The following is a 20,526-nucleotide window of genomic DNA, read 5'->3' as shown; positions in this document are numbered from 1 at the left end:
CTTTCAGTAGGTGTAGGAAGCTCAACTGGACTACATTCGCGACATTTTCCGACGGCAGAACACTTTTAACCGCACCCAAGCTGATGTCATGAGTGTCTACATTTATCTATTGACGGCTATCGTAGTGCTGGTGGGTTATCTAGTATTGAAATGGCGTCGTGCCCTTCAGTATTGGCAAAATCTGGGCATTCCCTGCGAGGAACCACATATCCTCATGGGAAGCCTGGCGGGTGTGCAAACCAAGCGATCATTCTTTGATATCTGGAGTGATTACTACAATAAGTTTCGTGGCACTGGACCCTTTGCTGGTTTCTATTGGTTCCAACGACCTGCTATTTTCGTTCTGGAGACGTCGTTGGCCAAGCTCATCTTAATCAAGGAGTTTAATAAGTTTACGGATCGTGGTTTCTATCACAATACAGAAGATGATCCCTTGTCGGGGCAACTGTTCTTGCTAGATGGCCAGAAGTGGAGGTCAATGAGGAACAAACTGTCTTCTACGTTTACATCGGGCAAAATGAAATATATGTTTCCCACGGTGGTGAAAGTGGGTCATGAGTTGATCGAAGTCTTTGGCCAGACAATAGAAAAGTCCCCAGTTGTAGAGGTTAAGGATATCCTGGCCAGATTCGGCACCGACGTTATTGGGACCTGCGCTTTTGGCATCGAATGTAGTAGTCTCAAAGATCCCCATGCTGAATTCCGGGAGATGGGTAGGCGAGCGGTCTTTGAGCAACGTCATGGACCAATCGGAATTGCATTTATTACTAGCTTTCAGAATCTGGCCCGCAGGCTCCACATGAAAATAACCATAGAGGATGCTGAACGCTTTTTTCTGCGCATCGTCCGTGAAACGGTTGCATTCCGGAAGCAGAATGATATCCGTCGTAATGACTTCATGGATCAGTTAATTGATTTGAAAGAAAGTGTAGGCCTAACAATTGAGGAAATGGCAGCTCAGGCTTTTGTATTCTTTGGGGCTGGCTTTGAAACATCATCGACCACCATGGGATTCGCATTGTATGAACTGGCCCAGCATCAGGACATTCAGGACCGGGTGAGGGAAGAGTGCCAGGAGGTTATTGGCAAGTGCAACGGAGAGCTAACTTACGAAAGTATGAGGGAACTGGTTTACTTAGATCAGGTTATATCGGGTAAGTTAAAGGTCACATGCATGGCCAACAACAAAGTAACCTTTGCTATATTAAAGAAACCCTACGCCTGTACACCGTACTTCCTGTCTTGAATCGCGAATGTTTGGAGGACTTTGTGGTTCCCGATAATCCCAAATATGTGATTAAGAAGGGAATGCCCGTTCTGATTCCTGCAGCAGCCATGCACCGTGATGAGAAGTTATATGCAAATCCAAATACCTTTGACCCCGAAAACTTCTCCGCCGATCGCGTCAAGGAACGTGATTCCATGGAATGGCTTCCATTTGGTGAAGGTCCTAGAAACTGCATTGGAATGCGATTTGGACAAATGCAGACTCGCGTTGGATTGGCTTTCCTTATCAAGGACTTTAAGTTCTCCGTATGCGACCAGACCACAATTCCAATGGTTTATAGCAAAAAAACTTTCCTAATATCAAGTGAAACTGGTATCTTCTTGAAAGTTGAACGAGTCTAAAATTTCTTATACATTGACTTTGAAGTGCTTAGCAACTTCTATTTTTGTGGGAAAGGTGTTATATTATCTTCAGAAATATATGTATATGTAACAGTAAAGCGGAAATATGTTAAAGGATAGTGACTAACCGTTTGAAAATGATTTTAGATTAATAGTTATCATTAGTTGTCTTTAAACTTACTGATTACTAAAAAACGTAAATAAACTCTTATCAACACTCAACAACAAACGTTTAATATATATTTTGATAAGGGAAATCATAATTTGTTAAACATATACTAATTGATTTCCAATTGGTGTATGAATCACTTCACTATCTTACTCACATTAAGGCTAATTCCACCTTCTGAACTTAACAGAAAACTTTTGACTTTGTATTTGACCGGAACCGTTGTCTTAGTAGGGTGCAACTCAAATTTGAAGTTATGGATGAGTAATGCCATTCCGACGACCACCTGCATCCGTCCAAATCGGAGTCCAACGCAATTCCGTGGACCCTCACCAAAAGGTAGAAAAGTGCAAGGGGGACGCTGTTGGATTTGCTCCTCATCAAAGCGCTCTGGAATGAACTTTTCCGGTTCCGGATAGAACTCAGGATCATGATGGATAGCTAGTGTAGGCACCAGAACTCCTGTTCCGGCTTCAATGTAGTATTTCGGGTTGCTAGGCACATAGTCTTTGGTAGCGCTGCGCACCAAATGGCCAACCACGGGATGTTTTCTTAGGGTTTCTAGGAACGAAATTAAATATATATATCAGTATGTAGGTAACATAATAAACAAACTACTTACCATCAATAACCTTCTCTAGATAAATCATCTCCCTCATGCTGTCATAGTCAAGCTTTCCACCATGTTTCTCCAATATACCATCGACTTCAGCTCGTAGCTTATCCTGAACATCCTGATTGCAGGCCAGCTCATAAAGGGCAAATCCCATGGTAGTGGAGCTCGTTTCAAAACCAGCCAGCAAAAATATAAAGGCCTGTGCTGCGAGCTCGTTGAAAGTAAGGCCATTCAGCTTGTCGCCATTATCGTACTTTAACTTCATGTCGATCAGCATGTCCATGAAATCATTTCGAGTTACCTTGTTCCTCACCCTATAATCTATAGTATCCTTTACAATATTTAAGTAAAAATCCTCTATCTCTGGAGGCAGAGTCTTGATACCCAGTTTGGCGGAGAGCTTTGGCGCTCCGAAGATTAGTAAGTTCACCAGTCTGCCATGACGACGTTCAGTAACCGCCGAGTTACCCATTCTGACGAACTCCGCCTTAGGATCCCGCAAACTATTGCATTCCAGACCAAAGGCGCATATACCAATAACATCGGCGGTGAATCGAGCTACCAAGTCGGTGACTTCCAAGGTCTGCGGAGAGCTGGAGATCTTTTCATCGAAAACTTTAACAAGTTCATCTCCCACATTTAGGACTGTGGGGAACATGTTCTTCATTTTTCCCGAGGTAAAGGTCGGAGTTAATTTGTGACGTAGATTTTTCCACTTCTCACCCTCGATCGCTGTAAGATTGCTTGTCAGTGGGTCATCTTTTTCATTATGATATACTCCGCGATCGTGAAACTTGTCAAATTCTTTAATTAACACTGTTTTTACAAAATCAATGTCGGTTATCACTATAAACTTCTTGGCAAAAACATAGAATCCGACAAAGGGCCCGTCTGTCTGGTTTTTAAATTTATTGTAGGTTCGCTTGAGAAGATGAGACATCTGCATCGTCCGCTGCAGCTCGGCGGTGTTTCCGAATGGAATACTGGGTGGATCATGGGGTATACCCCGTCGCTCCCAGTACGTATAGAGCTGGTGCACCCACCAAACGGTAAGGCCAAGAGCACCGACCAACAGTCCAAGTAGAACCAACATTTCAAGACCACTGAACTGGTAAGCTAAGAATGCGTTAGCTTATATTGAGTTCTAAAAGAAAAACCGCATACTCTTATATCGGTTACCGGTAGTTACTAGTTATATGATTCAACATTCATGGGGAAAGCTTTCAGCAAACTCCATAAAACTTTGCGTTAATGAATCGTATGCTCTCTTTAATATTTATCTATAAAATGTTTAACTCTCTTTAAATGCTTTTGACTTTTTAGTACTAATTAGTAATGGTATCAATTATAATGTCATTAACTAAATAATAATTAGGGAATGAAAAATACGAAATTTATTGTGTTGATATTCGTTTTTAGCCATTCTTAAATTATTTAAGCAATTAACAAAACGAAGATGGTTTAATGGAAAAGTTATATTGTAACAACAAGTTTTTATTTATTTTATATCTTTTTATAAGCTACAAAATGTTTAATAGATTCAAATTTTAGTGATTGTACTTAGTTTTCTTTTGTTAAAATGTTTGGAAAACTCTCTTCCTGCAAAGCTGTTTGTGTTGACCAGCACAATAAACATATAAAACCATAAAATCTAAAACAGTTTAAAAAAGCAACAAATCAAAAACATTTTAAAACATCTAACAAATTCTTTAAAAAATAAACGCCTTAAATATGTGCCTATTCTCTCTCAATCTTACTGACATTAAGGTAGATTCCACCTTCGGAGTTTAGTAAAAGGTTCTTAATTTCATATTTAAGCGGAACTGAAGTCTTAGTGGGATGCAAATTAAACTTAAAGTTGCGTATAAGCAGGGCCAATCCAATGATGACCTGCATCTTTCCTAGTCTAATGCCAAGACAATTCCTTGGACCATCTCCAAATGGCAGGAAAGCGCAGGACTGACGCTTTTTTACCTCCTCCTCATCGAATCGCTCTGGGATGAACTTTTCTGGCTCTGGATATAACTCGGGATCATGGTGGATGCCTAGGACAGACACCAGAACTCCAGTGCCGGGTTCTATAAAATACTTTGGATGACTGTGCACATAAGGCTTGGTTGCAATTCTGGCTAAATGGGACACCACAGGATGCATTCTTTGGGATTCTAAGCGGGAAAAGTACAAATTTCATTAGAAGTCACTTTGCCAGCGAATAACTCACCATCGATAACCTTCTGCAAATATGTCAGCTCCTGAATGCACTCGTAATCTAGTTTCCCATTGTGTTTCTTCAGGACACTCTCGATTTCAATCCTAACTTTATCCTGTATATCCTGATTACAGGCCAGCTCATAGAGAGCAAATCCCAAGGTTGTGGAGCCCGCCTCAAAGCCAGCAAGAAAGAATGCGAAGGTCTGGGCAGCGACCTCATTGAATGTCAGACCATTTTCCTTATCTCCCATATCGTATTTTAATTTCATATCAATAAGGGTGTTCATCAAATCGTTTCTTATTACCTTGTTCTTAACCCTATAATCGAGAGTTTTTGCGACCAGATTCATATAGAACTTCTGCACTGATGGAAGCAGAAACTGAAAACCCAGCTTTACGGCCAATTTTGGAAATCCCAGGATTAGTATATCCACCAGCCAACCATGACGACGTTTTCTTAGCGCTAAATAGCCCATTTGGACGAACTCGGCTTTGGGATTCCGCAAGTTATTGCATTCCATGCCAAAGGCGCGTTTTCCAATTACATCAGCTGTGAAACTGGCCATCAGGTTGGTAACTTCCAAGGTCTGTGGAGATGTTATGATCCTCTCCTGCATCACCCGAACCAGTTCATCTGCCACATTTAAAACTATAGGGAACATTTTCCTAATTTTTCCAGGTGTAAAGGTTGGGGTTAGTTTGTGTCGTAGGTTTTTCCACTTTTCACCCTCAATGGTAGCCAGGTTATGAGTCAGCGGATCCTTTTCGTTGTGATAAACTCCACGATCTTGGAACTTGTCGAAATCTTTAATCAGCACAGTTTTCACAAAATCGATGTCGGTGGCTATGATATATTTCATGGCATAAAGGTAGAAGCCCACAAAGGGTCCATCCGTCTGATTTTTGAACTTCTGGTAGGTTTCTTTGAGGATTCGACCCAGATGCTTCGTCCGCATAAGTTCACTGGTGTTTCCCAATGGAATATTAGGTGGATCATGAGGAATACCGCGACGTTTCCAATATGTGTAGTTTTGAAGAACCCACCAAGAGGCAAGGGTCAGAGCCCCAACCAGCAAACCAAGCAGAATCGACATTTCTAGAAGACTGAATAAAGAAACTCAAAAAATGCGTGACTTCTTCAAATTTTAAAGAACTTTGCATTGCCCTATCGCTCGCTTCTCTTTGCTTAACTTTTGCCTTTAACTGTTTAATTGACTCCTCCCTACTCATTTTAGCTTGCAATGCAGACTTTACACTGTAAACTTTAATGTAAACAGCCAAGACTAACGGCTATTAATTAATGCAATCCTAAGAACATCAAAATATGAGCAGAGCTAAAAACATATATCATTATTACTTGTTTACAAACCCGAACCTTACTGAAAGCAAACTCTATAACAAAATTCGTGGATCAGTTTTTTATGGGATATAAAGGGAAAACTTAAGACTAAACAGATATACGTTTTCGCTCTGTTGCTTACTGAGAGCTGGTCTCCCTTCTCGTTCAAGTTTCTAGATCACTTACTATTTAAGTTGTTTTTGTTAGGTAGGGTATAGAAACGAAGTTCGATAGATTTTGTTTTCTAGTACTAGTAACCTTTATAATGTATTTTTTAGACTGTTTAACTCAAGCTAAGCTTAAAAAGTTTTAAATATTGTGGCAAAAGCTTGTTAAACACATCTGGTTTGCTTTCCGCTTTTGTAAAACAGTTATTTGCGGAACACTCACTCTTCTCTATGTTAAGTGATCTTTAATAGGGGTTTATTTTTCAGCGTCGTACTTGTAACCCTTAAAGAACTTGACTTTCTGTTTTAGATTATCATTTGGAAAGCTTATCGACTTTAAGGTGAATTCCATTCTCTGCGGATATTAGAATATTTTTCACAGCAATCTTCAGGGGTATTTCTGTCTCTGGGGCAACACTAAACTTATATCCTCTAATCAGGTAAGCCAATCCCACACAGGTCTGCATCAGTCCAAAACGGAGACCAATGCAGTTCCGAGGACCTTCGCCAAACGGCAACCAAGTGCAAGAAGGTCTCGCAGCGATTTCCTCTTCAGTGAAGCGTTCTGGCTTGAACTTCTCAGGTTCTGGGTAGATATCCGGATCATAATGAATGCCTAGAGCTGGTATTATAACAATCGTTCCCTTTCCAATAAAGTTCTTGGGGTCTTCCGGTGCAAAATCAGTCTGGGTCATCCTCGTAAGATGAGCCAGTACTGGGTACTTGCGAAGGGTTTCTATGGAATTAAATATGGATTAGTTAATAATATTAATTATATATATCAAAGCTTTCTGTGATATTACCCATGACGACCTGCTCCAGGTATTTCATCTCCTTGATGGCCTCGTAAGTAAACTCGTTATTGTGCTTGGCCAGAACATGGTTAACCTCGTCCCTGAGTTTATCCTGAACATCCTGGTTCTGGGCTAGTTCGTAAAGAGCAAATCCCATGGTGGTGGAGCTAGTCTCAAATCCAGCCAAAAAGAAAATAAAGGCTTGTGCCAAGATTTCGTTGAAAGAAAGTCCATCTTCAGTGTTTCCAGCTTGTTCCTTCTGATACATTTCGATTAAGCTGTCCATAAAGTCGTTACGTTTCTCCTTGGTTTTCAATCGATACTCCACTGTTTCTCTTACGATTTGAGTGTAGAAGTCCTCTACATCCTTAACGGTTATTTTAAGGTGCAAGCGGCGAGATAACTTTGGAAACCCAAAAATAAAGAAGTCCAGCAATCCTCCATAGCGGCGTTCCACGATCGCCCGTTTTCCAATGGTCACAAAATCCGCCTTGGGATTATGCAAACTATTGCAATTGAGACCAAAAGCGCAATTGCCGATTACGTCGGACGTATACCGGGCCACGAGATCCACAACCTCAAGAACTTGACCTTGTCCTGAGGTGATCTTACCGCTGAAAGTCTTCTCCAAATCTTCGGCAATCTTAACAACAATCGGAAACATATTCTTCATTTTGCCAGAGGTAAAAGTGGGTGTCAGCTTGTGCCTCAAATGACGCCACTTCTGACCCTCAATGCTGAACAAGGTCGCCGAAAGCGGATCATCGATCTCATTGTAGAATATACCTCGATTCTCAAAGTTATTGAAGTCCTTGATCAGAACTCTCTTGACCAACTCCAAGTCGGTTATTACAGCATTTCGGGTGAAAAAGAAGAAGAAGCCAGCAAACGGATAGCCCGAACCTTTGTACTTTAAATAGTAATCCCCGAATATCTTGGCGATGTGTCGCTTCTTGGGCCAGTCCTTGATATTTCCGTAGAGTGGATGGGGCACATCATGTGGAATACCTCTCCTTTGCCAATATCCATGACGTCGGCGGGCCACGAATAAAAGCAACGACACTAAAAGTGCGACCAGAGTTAGTAACAGCGACATTTCACGTTCAGGTTTCGATCCAAACTGAATTGAAAGTCAGTATGCCATGTTTATATACAGAACGCTCTCTGCTAATCACTTTTACTGAGTTTTTTTGATAAAGACCTTTATTATTTTTTGTGCTTTGTAATGCCCCATTTCATTTCTCAACTGAAACTAATACCTCAACACATCCCACTTTATCAAAGGTAAACTAAATTGATAAATGTAGAAACAAACATATGATTAGCTCAAGACAGTCTATATTCATAATGACTAAATGAAGCAAGTGCGATTTTTAGTATAAACATTCTCGCATATGCAATCTTATCGACAAAAAAGCAATCAAAAAAGTTTCACCATACAGTCTACACTATCAAGAACAAATTGATTACACAAATTTCAGCATTCTTACCTCATTTTAACGCCTATTTCAATGATTAATCCAAATGTCTAAAGAGTAAAGACTACATTAGTTTTTAGAACTATAACTCTATGAGTGATACCAATAAGCATTTTTTATTGGTTGATTAGATTAATATTTTTGATTTGAAAGAATAGTTTAGTACCTAACGACCGTCGATATCGTTAAAGAAATCACTTACCAATTTGAAAAGGAGATATATAAATCTTAATGGTTATCCCGGAAAGTCTGGGCCAACTTCCTCTTATTGGTTCAGTACTTCATGCTTACCTACCTAGGAATTTAAAATCTATATTTTATATATTGATAAAAATGAATATTCATTGTTATCAAATAAGTTAATATAAGAACAACAAAATATATAAACAACTATGCAGATAATATAAAAACGTTTTGTGTAACAACAAGCCTGCTGGTGAAATAACTCTTTCGAATATCAATGAGGATTTCCCTCGGCAACTACTATACTCGTATATGTATTAATACCACTTAAAGATAATACTGCCGAATGGTAGATTTTAAAAATTCCATAAAAATGATTCGAAATTTCGCCTATCGTGCTTGGACTCAAAGTCTAGCTTTCATCATAAAGTAGAACTACTAAGGTAAACTTGTTTGCTAGGAAAATAAAGAAATACTATATATTGAAGGAGATTTGATATTATATATATGATTTTTTTTGACTACATTTTATTTGACTACATATCTAGTTTTTATAAACCTATCTGGAAAGATTCTGGACCTTAAGGTGAATTCCATTCTCTGCGGATATTAGAATATTTTTCACAGCAATCTTCAGGGGTATTTCTGTCTCTGGGGCAACACTGAACTTATAGCCTCTGATCAGGTAAGCCAATCCCACACAGGTCTGCATCAGTCCAAAACGGAGACCAATGCAGTTCCGAGGACCTTCGCCAAAAGGCAACCAAGTGCAAGAAGGTCTTGCAGCGATTTCCTCTTCAGTGAAACGTTCTGGCTTGAACTTCTCGGGTTCTGGGTAGATATCCGGATCGTAGTGAATTCCCAAAGCTGGAACCACAACAATGGTACCCTTTGCAATGAAGTATTTGGGATCTTCCGGTGAAAAATCGGTCTCAGTCATTCTTGTGAGATGTGCCAGAACTGGAAACTTGCGAAGGGTTTCTGAATGCAAACGGAAAGTTTAATGTTAGTTCAGGAGTAATTGCTTAATTTATTTAAATAAATTTACTAAAAGCTCATACTAGAAACTCACCCATTACAACCTGTTCCAGATACTTCATTTCCTTGATTCCCTCGTATGTAAACTCATTATTGTGCTTGGCCAGAACATGTTTTATCTCCTCCCGGAGTTTATCCTGAACATCCTGGTTCTGGGCTAGTTCGTAAAGAGCAAATCCCATGGTCGTAGAGCTAGTCTCAAATCCAGCCACAAAGAAAATAAAAGCCTGGGCCAAAAGCTCGTTGAAAGTAAGACCATCCTCCGAGTTTCCTGACTGCTCATTCTTATACATCTCGATTAGACTATCCATAAAGTCATTTCGCTTCTCCTTGGTCTTCAGTCGATAGTCAATTGTTTCTCTTACAATCTTGGTATAAAAGTCCTCTGCCTCCTGGATATTTAGTTTTAGGCGTAAACGGCGAGATAACTTTGGAAAACCGAAGAGAAATATATCCAGCATATTTCCATAGCGATGTTCAACTATAGCCCGTTTGCCAATGGTCACAAATTCCGCCTTGGGATTATGTAAACTATTGCAATTGAGACCGAAGGCGCAATTACCGATGACATCAGCTGTATAACGTGCCACAAGATCCACAACCTCCAGAACTGGACTTTCACCTAAGCTAGTTTTATCCCTGAAAAGCTTCTCCATTTCATCTCCAACTTTCACAACAATCGGGAACATGTTCTTCATTTTGCCAGAGGTAAAAGTGGGTGTTAGCTTGTGCCTCAAATGACGCCATTTCTGCCCTTCAATGCTGAACAAAGTAGCCGAAAGTGGATCATCGATCTCATTGTAGAAGACTCCACGGTTCTCAAAGTGATTAAAGTCCTTGATCATAACTCTCTTCACCAATTCCAAGTCAGTGACCACAGCAGTCCGCGTGAAAAAGAAGAAAAACCCAGCAAACGGATAACCCGAATCCTTATACTTAAAGTAGTAGTCACGGAATATCATGGCGATGTGCCGTTTATTGGGCCAATCCATTATATTTCCATAGAGTTTGTGTGGCACATCGTGGGGAATACCTCTCCCCTGCCAATATCCATGACGTCGTCGTGCCGCAAACACAGCCAGAGACACAATAACCACGATCAGCCAGAGTACCAACGACATTTCTCGTTCGCGGTCCGATCAAAACTGAATTCAACGTGGGTTGCTACAACGTTTATATGGGCTCTCTTACTCTCTTTTGTAGGTGTCTCAAGTGGCTTTTACAAATAAATGGGCTTCTAAGTTCTCTTAAATTTCACACTCAATTAAATAAATGTTTCTTTAATCAAAGTTATGATAGCTAAGTTTGGGATTCAAAAAACAAGTAGGCTTGTTGGGAGTGTATTTATTATTCATAACAATCTCATGCTTACGTAATCGATTGAATTAAAAGAACAATTATATTGTCTTTTTGCAAATGGATACACAAAACTTGACTCTTCTCACGGAACAACAAAACGTCGAGGGTGTTATTATGAAAAGAGAACATATTATTGAATTTCTCGGGCGCTGGCGAAATGCGTTCTACAAAATACTTTCAAACATTTCAGATAAAGCCAGTCGACACAAATATTTAATCAAATTTTAAGCCTTGCTATAAGATAGGTTAGATTTAAACTGGCATGTCTTGCATTTGTAATCAAATACAATACAAATAACTACTTCGTATATTGATAAAAAGTGTATTAGTATTATATGTATTTTATAATAATAATAATATAATCATTTTAAAATATACATTAGAATACAAAAACGGTGAAAGCTGTTTAATAAAACTCACTATCTTCTCACTTGACTTAGCTCTTGTACCTTCAAGTAAATACCATTTGCGGGGCAGAGCAGAATATTCGACTTCACAAACTCGATTTTTGGGTCTGTTCGCGGACAGACGCTAAAGTGAAAGCTTCTGAGCAAGCTGACCAGGCCAATGATCGTCTGCATTTTACCAAATCTCATTCCTATACAATTTCGGGGACCGTCGCCGAAGGGCAGCCAAGAGGCGGTGGGTCGCTGAGCCAGTTGGTCGGCCAAAAACCGTTCTGGTATAAACTTATGGGGCTCTGGATATACGTCAGGATCATGATGAATCCCATAGACTGGGATCAGTAGCATTTGACCGGGCTTAATGTAGAAATGGCGATCACCCTTGGCGGCATATAAATGTCTGGAGATTCGAGTTAGCTGCGGTAATATAGGATATTTTCGAAGTGTTTCTGGAAGAAAAAGTGTATAAATTGTTTAATTTTGGAAAAGTTTGCTTAAGTTTAGATAAAACCTACCAGCAATGACTAGTTCCATGTAGCGCAGCTCCTGCATGGAATCATAGGTAAATTCTCCCTGATGCAATTGCAAAGCCTCATTGATTTCCTGACGCAGCTTCTCCTGCAGTTCCGGCTGTTTCGCTAACTCGTACAGGGCAAACCCAAGGGTCGAAGCGGAGGTATCAAAACCAGCTACAAAGAATATAAAAGCCTGGGCGGCCATTTCCTCGATCGTGAGTTCACCTCTTTGCTTCATTTCTATTAGCAGGTTCATAAAGTCGCTCCTCACGATGCCCTGCTCCTCCCTCTGCTTCACAGTTTCTCGTACGATGCCCACATAGAAATCCGTAATGTCCTGGTGGATCTGACGCATGCGCAAAAATCTTGCAAGATCAGGAAAACTTTCGATGAATCCATCAATAAATTTGCCATGTCGACGGTCGGAAAAGGCTCTTCTGCCCATTATGGCGAACTCAGCCTCAGGATTCCGGAGGCCATTGCAATCCACGCCAAAAGCACATCGTCCTATGACATCGGAGGTATAGCGGGCCACCAGATCCCCGATCTCAAGAATGCCGCACATGGCATTATCAGCCAACTCGCCACATACTTGACCAAGTTCAATGCCAACCTCGCAAACTGTGGGAAACATGTACTTCATTTTGGCGGAACTAAAGGTGGGCGACATCTTCTGTCGCAAGGGTCGCCACTTGGGTCCATCGATGCGGAATAGATGACCGGTCAGAGGATCATCTTGTTCATTATGATACATTCCACGATCCTCGAAGTTAGCAAAATCTCGAATGAGAATCTGTTTGGCAAGTTCAAGATCAGTGACTAACACCACAGGTCGAAGCATCATAAAAAAACCAGCAAAGGGCGCTCCATTGTTCTTGAACTTTTCATACAAAGGGGTCACAATATCAATGAAGTGTTTCGTTTTTCGGAACCCATCCATATTGCCCACGGGAAATCGAGCACGATCATTTCCGATACCCCGTCGTGTCCAGTAACTAAATCGCGTTCGAACAAACCAAAAGGCCACTGCCAGGGTGACCAGCAGGACAGCCACCACATCCAGCATCCTCTGTAGATGAGTTTCACTTTCAACTGATCACTGTGGAGACGCCCAAACTCGATTCGCGTCTAATCAGCTGCAATTCCAATGTAAACAAGCCCAGACAGATAACCTCGTTAAATTAAACCTCGGTATAATGGAATCGAAATCGAATAGAAGCTCGGATTTGAGAGCTTTAAGTTGCGAAATGGAAAGAAGTAAATGTAATAGGGAGAGACAAGCAGTAAATCTGCCTTGAACTTTATTGATATACGATAGCCGTATTAACCCCCAATCAATGACCTAGAAGTTTATTATAACTGTTTCTGAAAAACCAATTTTAAAAACTATATATGTATCTTTTGAAATGTATATCAAATTTTGAGAAATTACTCTGCATAATACCCTTCGGGCTGATTCTATGTTTTGTTTTTGTTTTACTATTTTAAGAATTGTAAGATATTTTTTAAATACCTATACCTACTTTCTTAAATGCTTAGCTTCCCAAAATGCTTAAACTTAACTTCTTTATTTGTTTAATATTTTTAAAATACAGGAAAAATGTTTTCCAGTGTATTATTCTAGTATATTTTAAAAACCAACTTAGTATATTTTAACATTTAATTTTCGGCCACACTTTCGTACCTGAATTGTGCAATAGCGGTCGTTATCAGGTCTTCTTGGCCGGAATTATAAATAAAACTACCAACATGAGTAGCCAACGAGTGGGCAGCGTTTTAGCCCTGGGTGCCACCGCCTTAGGTGCCTTTTATCTTGGTACCCACGTGGAGCGGGAACGACGAAACGATGGATCCACTAGTAGCCTTCCCCGCTTGCCGGGATTACCCACCTTTGGAACTGTTTCGGCGGCTAGTTTAATACCTGCCCAAGAGGCGAATGTGAGTCTGGCCGCGACACCTTCACGGATTGGTCAGATCATGAAGTTCGGCTTCCCGGGACTGGATCACGTGCGTTCCCACTCGGACTATGTGCTTTCATACGATAGAAGGAACCGCGTGCCCCACTGGGTGTTTGAGCACCTCACGGCGGAGTCAGTGGCCAAGAACGATGCCGTAGACAGAGCTAAATGTGATTTCAAACAAGACGAAAGCATCCATCCATTCTTTCGGTCCCAAAATACGGACTATCGCAGATCCGGCTATGATCGTGGGCACATGGCAGCCGCCGGAAACCATCGATTGCATCAAAAGCACTGCGACGAGACCTTCTACCTCTCTAACATGGCGCCACAGGTGGGCCAGGGATTTAACCGGGATGCCTGGAACACCCTGGAAACACATGTGCGGAAACTAACCAAGAACTACTCTAATGTATACGTCTGCACGGGACCCCTTTACCTGCCCCACAAGGAGGACGATGGAAAGACCTACGTGAAGTACGAGGTCATCGGGGCAAACACTGTGGCAGTGCCCACCCACTTTTACAAAGTTATTGTTAGCGAATCTGCAGACCACAAACTACACATGGAGTCCTATGTAATGCCCAACCAAGTAATCAGCAACGACACTCCCATCAGTGTGTTTCAAGTGCCTCCAGAGAGCGTCGAACGGTCTGCGGGATTGCTTTTCTTCGACCAGATCAATCGGAAACAACTGGCCACCATTAATGGCAAGAAAATCTAGTCAGTCAATGTGTTTAGTTTGTTTTTAGTGTATTTGACCAGGGATAACCCCTTGTTTAATGTAATTTTCTTCTTTTCCAAAGAACTTGTGGATTAATAAAATTAAACAATTAATACAGATGTACATAGAGATGAGGCGTTGCGCAGGTGTTCTTCGTGAAGAGATAGCAAAGCGAGGAGATGTGAATCTGAAACTGGATCTGATGTGAGGTGCTAGTGGGGGTCGTTACATGCCGCCTTCGTTCTTGGAGCGCACGTCATCAATCTTGAGTATCATCTTGACGAGCTGTGTGGAGAGCAGGATCTGCTGTTTCTTCGAGTGCAGCGACTCCACAACGTTGTGGCTCTTCATGTCTGAATCTCCCGTCAGCATACAGTCCACACCCAAGCTGGGCTTCTTTTCGGCCACCTGGCTGGCCTTCAGCTCCGACAGCGTCTCGATGGGATGCAGGCCGCTGTTCTCGGCCAGGGCCAGCGGAATGCTCTCCAGAGCCACGGAGAAGGCGCGGAAGGCGTACTGCTCCAAGGTGGAAAGCTGGTCGGCCTCCTTGGCCACCGCCAGCGAACAGCTGATCTCTGCTGCTCCACCACCGTAAACAATACGAGAGTCCTTGACCAGCGAACGCACCACACAGATAGCGTCATGGATGGAGCGTTTGGCCTCGGCGATAATCATGGCGTTACCGCCACGCAAGAAGATGGTAACGGCCTTGGAATTTTTGCACTCCTCGATGACCAGCATCTTGTCCTTGGATGTACCGAAAGCTGAAGAGTAAAATGAGCAATTAAAATAGGTCATTTGTTAATGTTGAGTTAAACTTACCCATTTCGCGGACGAGACCGGCAACTCCAAGTTTCTCTGGCGTAAGCTCCTCAAAGCGCGGCACGATACGTCCACCGGTGGCGATGGCGATCAGCTCGATCTCCGGACCTCCCACCCAGCGTACAGCGGGCAACTCCTGCTGCAGCAACAGGTGGTTGGCCTCGTCGTCGAACCCCCATTGGCAGATGGCCAAGGTGGCCCCAGCGTCCTTAACCTGCTTGACCATCTGGGTGAACTTCTCCTGCTCGTACTCGCGCAGCGCCCTGTAATCATCCGCGGAGGTCACATCGAGCTTATGCTTGGTCTTTGGCTTCGGGGGCTCGAACGGGCAGGTGAGGATGGCCAGCTTAACGTTCTTCAGCTCCTTGGGCATCTGCGAGTGGCTGAGGGTCTTGTCCACGATGACACCCTTAACCAGCATCGAGTCTTCCATGCGACCGCCGACCTTAGTTTCGATCTTGATGAGCTCGAAGTTCACGTCCTTCTTCTCGATGTCGGCCACATTTAGCACGGCATCCACAGCCATCTCTGCCATCTGACGGTGGCACTTGTTCACAATTTTGCTGCCCAGAGTGGTCATAGCAATCTGAATCAGAGGCTCCTTGTTCTTGGGGTCCACAGGGAAAGGCTGAGCAATAGCGTCCAGCTGCTTGATAGCACACTGGGCAGCCAACTCGAAGCCATCGGCAATACGAATAGGATGGATGCCCCTGTCAATCAATCCCTCGGCCTGCTCCAACAGAGCTCCAGCCAGAACAACAACGCCGGTGGTTCCATCGCCGATCTCGTCGTCTTGCGACTGCGACAGCTGCACCATCAGCTTGGCGATCTCGTGGTCAACCTCCATCAGCTTCATGATAGTGGCGCCGTCGTTAGTTACAGTCACATCACCGTCGGGGCTTACCATGATCTTGTCCAGACCCTTGGGACCCAGGGAGGTCTTCAGGGTGGAGGCGATCTGGCGGGCGGCCATAATGTGCGTCTGTTTGGGGGTAAAAATAGAAAAATTAATAAAGAGGGTGTTTTATATATATTTCATTGCAGACAACGTGAATTGTAGAAACATGTCTTGAAATGAAGTTCTAATTGGTAAATAAGTAACAGATGGTTTTTTTTTTTTAATTTCTGACGATTCTAACTAAAGTTTTTAATTTATATTTATAAGATGTAAATATTAAAATAAATATTAGTTTGGTTCATACAATGGCATACTGCACTTTGAAAACATCCAATGTTAGGGTATTTCAGTTGTTTCCTGCAATATCCAAACTTTGCATGGTGCGCGTGACTCAGCCGGCAATGAAAGAAAAACATCTGGGCGGCGTTTTAACCTCAAAATCACCCAGGCAAATTGGTTTTCTTAAAAAGTCTTGTTTATCAATGTTAATAAAGGATAAACGATGGTTCGGAGAAGCTGCTCATACTTTAGAATGGATATATTCAGAATATTAATTAAGATTAACAACTGTCAGCCCTTCAAAAACCGGCTTTAAAGAACATCTGGAATGTTCCACAGACGATGCGTCAGTCTTGGGGTCTTACTACATTAACTATCTTAAGGGGACTACTTTTCGAGAATATCTCTTTCAAATCAATTTCTCCAGGATGCGGAATCCACAACCGAGAACCGGCGAAGCCTCCTTTAATTTACCTTTATGGCATCTGTTCCTGTGATGCGCTTCTGACGCTCCTGGTCGCGCAGGATGATGAAAGGCCGACCATATTCGTCGAACGCGAACGTTCCGGGAAAGGCGCTCATGGTTTTTTATTTAAAAGGATGACGGATTCGCACGTTACACCAAGATTTATTTGCCGAGTTTATTTTCCCTAGCTCCAACGAACGAACGACTGAACCTAAAATACACCTAACGCGTTCTGACTAGAGATGGAAGAACAGCCGATGCAGTATCGATATATGTCCTTGTTTTTAGTTCTTAATGTTTAATTGGGGTATTCGCTTTTAAATAAAATAGTTTAATTGCATTATCACTAATAAGATTAATTGATATCAACGTTCTAAAATAGAAGCCGTCATTTGGTATTTCCCAAATATTAATTTATAGTGTATTACTGCCAACCGTATGGAGACAAGTAAATTTAAAATTACAAAAATTGGCAATCCAAAGAACTGTTATGGAAATAAACAGAATATCCAACTTTCATGTACATATCATGTATATAATTTATAAATGTTGAACATATTTTGGTAAAAGGGTGATCTTATTTATAATCAAATCTAAATTACTAGATTTAAAATTTCGTGAGAAAACATAAACGAGTTTACTTTTTTTCTAATATTTTAATATTTTTTTGGTTTAATAGCAATCCATTCTTTACATGAGATTCTTAAGATAGTGAGACCTAATTTTGCCAGCTTTAAATCCCCTAAAATAACCCGCGGCAAAACCTATAAAATGAAAGCCAAGCTGGTATATTCTTCAGTTTAATACTAACTTTTGACCACATCGTATCACAAATAGCTGGGAGGTTTGCACCCCAACAAAAGCCAGTTTCTCAACAAAAGTCAAATTTTGTTCAATTCGATTTCTTCTCAGTGCGTTAAGTTGCAACCATTAAGTGTGAAAATGCCATCCAATATGAATAATAAACTGTAAGTAATGGTATCCCAATTGGAGACCATACACGAAGAGAAAAAAGTGCTAAGTCGATTTTGTAGTGCAAAGAAAGAAAATGAGAAAAAAGAAAATAGTGCTAGGGAGTCCACGACCCCTTTCAAATTGGCGGCAAGTAGGCTTGGTTGTAATGGTTTGTAGTGCAATAGTTTTAGTGTAACCTGGTAATAAATCGAGTAACGGTGTTGGTTTATTTTATAACGTACGCACACGTATTGCCCTCACATACGCATGCACACCCAACTACGTGCAGCTGTGTGGGTCAGTATGTTGTTTTTTTTTTGTATTCAAAAATCATCTGTGACGCACACAGATGCAAAGCAAAAAGAACGACGGAAATAAAATAAGGAAATTGTGGCCATGTATGTGTGTTGGCACATTTCGTAAGTAAAGTAAATAATTGATTTCAGTTGAAAGCTATGAAATTTAATTTTTACTTTATTGTTCCTTATTTATTTACTGTTTTTTGTGTTCCGTTCAAGATGGCCGCCCAAAGCGTTGCCACTCTATCGAGGATACTTTAATTCTTTTGTTAATTGTAAACTCAAATAAACAATATTCCTATATTCGCTTTCTTTAAACAATTTAATAAAACATTTATTTACAGGCCCCGTGTATTTAATTAATTAGCGCAAAAGACAAATCATGTATGCGCATCTGGCAACGCCGTATTCGCTCTTTTATTTACAGTTTCACCCCTTCCAATTGGAGAACTCCCAAACATTGGTGTGTGTGTATTTTTTATTTTTTGTTTACCTGTTTCGTTCCTTATTGGAATTGACATTTGGAAAATTTGCTTTATGCAATCCAATTGGAGGGGAACTGCACTGTTAGAAAATGAATTTTTCGCCCTTACTTTAATTTATTTTAATATACCATTTTTATATGTTTGGGAAATGTCTGCTGACACAAGGTCTTCATTTTCCTTGTTGCATGCATCTTGTATTATGTCATATAATCAAAAAACACGCACACATACAGAAGCTTCATTGCTGTAAACAACGGAAAATTCCACTCGCCATTGCATTTTTTCTTTGTTTTTGTGGGGCAAATGAAATAATGTGAAGAGTAAAAGAGATGGATATACCTACGCCGATTATTGGGTCATCGGCATTTTTCTAGCAGCTTTTTGCCTGCTCACCCTTTGTCCTCTGCCTCTCCTCTTTCTCTTTTATCTTATCTCTTGAAACCACATGAGATCATATCCCTTATCGCACCTATTGTTCAGGTTATGTACATATATATTTTTAAGACATCTTACGTGGGTTTTTTTCTGAAATCTTCCTAGCTGTTTGCTCAGTATTCCCGTCGAAAGTTTGTACCCTGATCCCCCAATATTTGTCCAAGCAGAACGTTAAGTTTTGATGCTGATTACACACGCGCACCAATTTCGTCCTCTTATCGCCTAGTTTTATCTAGATTTTATCTATATGGCATCATGTTATCACTCTTTTTTCACTTAACTTGAGTTGCATTGTAGTTACAGGGACAAACGAAAATCTTAGCCCAAGGTTTTCCACTGAAATGCTTAATATGTTATTTATTTTGTGATGCTGATTACACAAGCGCACCAATTACGTCCTCTTATCATCTATTTTTATCTTGATCTAATTTATCTAAATGCACGATTTTATCTATCTTTTGATTCACTTAATTTGAGTTGCATCGCGCTTACTGGACAAATGAAAAGTCCAAGGTTCCCTTCCCACAGCACAGAAAGGCTGATTATGCAAAAAATCGTCTTTAGGACTCGTCTGCAATACTCAGCTTTGAAAACACGTGATCGGCACAGAAAGATTAGCTTAAATGTATGCGACTAAAGTACGATAATAAATAAAGAAATAAAGGCAAAATATGCGGTCTCACAGTTTTCGTGGCAAAGAAATACTCATATATTCATACAGTTGAGGGCACAAAATTGGTACATACAAATTTAAAAATATTAATTGTACATGTGTACTTTTCAAATGTTATGTCTAGAAATATATGTATTTGCTTTTTCAACTTATGTTTTCTATTGTCATTACTCACGTTTATAAAATATGAGAGAAAAATAAGTTCACTTAGATGTTCAAAACGCCTTGAAAACTTTTGAAAGCAAGTGGTTATATGATCAGTAAACGGGCTTCTTGTAAACAAAGCCATAACCTGGTTTATTCTCTACTAAAGATAAATGTATTTGTTTAGACTTAAACATACACATTCATTGTGATAGATATTCAAACAAACTGCTCAATTCCCACTTGAAAACAACTAAACACAAAGGGCTTCTTATCAAATGTTTATGACATTTTATTACACAAAAATTCGTTGTAGTTATTTAGTTCACCTCTGCTGTATTCATAATGCAGACAGCACGTCACGTTGACTTTTACCCCTTCTTCACCCTTTAAATCCCCTTCTTATATCATGCCTTTCGTTAGAGTTTTGTTTATTGCTGTTATCGCCAATATTGATTGGCTACCTCTTTCTTTAGTTTTGGTAAAT

The 20,526-nt window shown here is 40.7% G+C and overlaps 8 protein-coding genes across 8 annotated transcripts; 2 read left to right on the top strand and 6 right to left on the bottom strand.

Annotated features, from left to right (window-relative positions):
• LOC108106604 (cytochrome P450 6a9) lies at positions 1-1,851 on the top strand. The gene is made up of 2 exons (XM_017213795.2): positions 1-1,154; positions 1,211-1,851. Exons 1-2 carry the CDS (start codon positions 89-91, stop codon positions 1,627-1,629), a joined length of 1,485 nt encoding a protein of 494 aa, XP_017069284.1. The 5' UTR covers positions 1-88; the 3' UTR covers positions 1,630-1,851.
• An 83-nt stretch (positions 1,852-1,934) lies between these two features.
• On the bottom strand, positions 1,935-3,513 carry LOC108106603 (probable cytochrome P450 6a19). The gene is made up of 2 exons (XM_017213794.2): positions 2,421-3,513; positions 1,935-2,359 (listed from the first exon to the last, which is right to left on the bottom strand). The coding sequence occupies exons 1-2, from the start codon at positions 3,505-3,507 to the stop codon at positions 1,935-1,937; spliced, it is 1,512 nt and encodes a 503-aa protein (XP_017069283.1). The 5' UTR covers positions 3,508-3,513.
• Positions 3,514-3,874: 361 nt separating this feature from the next.
• LOC108106677 (probable cytochrome P450 6a19) lies at positions 3,875-5,740 on the bottom strand. Its single transcript, XM_017213908.2, has 2 exons — positions 4,636-5,740; positions 3,875-4,579 (listed from the first exon to the last, which is right to left on the bottom strand). The coding sequence occupies exons 1-2, from the start codon at positions 5,717-5,719 to the stop codon at positions 4,152-4,154; spliced, it is 1,512 nt and encodes a 503-aa protein (XP_017069397.1). The 5' UTR covers positions 5,720-5,740; the 3' UTR covers positions 3,875-4,151.
• Positions 5,741-6,370: 630 nt separating this feature from the next.
• LOC108106678 (probable cytochrome P450 6a23) lies at positions 6,371-8,032 on the bottom strand. The gene is made up of 2 exons (XM_017213909.1): positions 6,935-8,032; positions 6,371-6,867 (listed from the first exon to the last, which is right to left on the bottom strand). Exons 1-2 carry the CDS (start codon positions 8,019-8,021, stop codon positions 6,446-6,448), a joined length of 1,509 nt encoding a protein of 502 aa, XP_017069398.1. The 5' UTR covers positions 8,022-8,032; the 3' UTR covers positions 6,371-6,445.
• Positions 8,033-9,107: 1,075 nt separating this feature from the next.
• Positions 9,108-10,872, bottom strand: LOC108106224 (probable cytochrome P450 6a17). Its single transcript, XM_041819666.1, has 2 exons — positions 9,659-10,872; positions 9,108-9,567 (listed from the first exon to the last, which is right to left on the bottom strand). Exons 1-2 carry the CDS (start codon positions 10,743-10,745, stop codon positions 9,146-9,148), a joined length of 1,509 nt encoding a protein of 502 aa, XP_041675600.1. The 5' UTR covers positions 10,746-10,872; the 3' UTR covers positions 9,108-9,145.
• Positions 10,873-10,951: 79 nt separating this feature from the next.
• LOC121530509 (cytochrome P450 6a22) lies at positions 10,952-13,084 on the bottom strand. Its single transcript, XM_041819667.1, has 2 exons — positions 11,903-13,084; positions 10,952-11,836 (listed from the first exon to the last, which is right to left on the bottom strand). Exons 1-2 carry the CDS (start codon positions 12,966-12,968, stop codon positions 11,403-11,405), a joined length of 1,500 nt encoding a protein of 499 aa, XP_041675601.1. The 5' UTR covers positions 12,969-13,084; the 3' UTR covers positions 10,952-11,402.
• A 508-nt stretch (positions 13,085-13,592) lies between these two features.
• LOC108106718 (endonuclease G, mitochondrial) lies at positions 13,593-14,707 on the top strand. Its single transcript, XM_017213951.2, has one exon. The coding sequence runs from the start codon at positions 13,652-13,654 to the stop codon at positions 14,582-14,584; it is 933 nt and encodes a 310-aa protein (XP_017069440.1). The 5' UTR covers positions 13,593-13,651; the 3' UTR covers positions 14,585-14,707.
• On the bottom strand, positions 14,597-17,289 carry LOC108106717 (T-complex protein 1 subunit epsilon). Its single transcript, XM_017213950.1, has 3 exons — positions 17,058-17,289; positions 15,407-16,388; positions 14,597-15,348 (listed from the first exon to the last, which is right to left on the bottom strand). The coding sequence occupies exons 1-3, from the start codon at positions 17,163-17,165 to the stop codon at positions 14,810-14,812; spliced, it is 1,629 nt and encodes a 542-aa protein (XP_017069439.1). The 5' UTR covers positions 17,166-17,289; the 3' UTR covers positions 14,597-14,809.
• Between the last annotated feature and the right edge of the window lie 3,237 nt (positions 17,290-20,526).

Source organism: Drosophila eugracilis, unplaced genomic scaffold (genome assembly GCF_018153835.1).
Source record: "Drosophila eugracilis isolate 14026-0451.02 unplaced genomic scaffold, ASM1815383v1 contig_90, whole genome shotgun sequence".
Classification (NCBI taxonomy): domain Eukaryota; kingdom Metazoa; phylum Arthropoda; class Insecta; order Diptera; family Drosophilidae; genus Drosophila; species Drosophila eugracilis.
The sequence above is the reverse complement of the archived record's forward strand: the minus strand, read 5'-3'. Positions and strand labels throughout refer to the sequence as shown.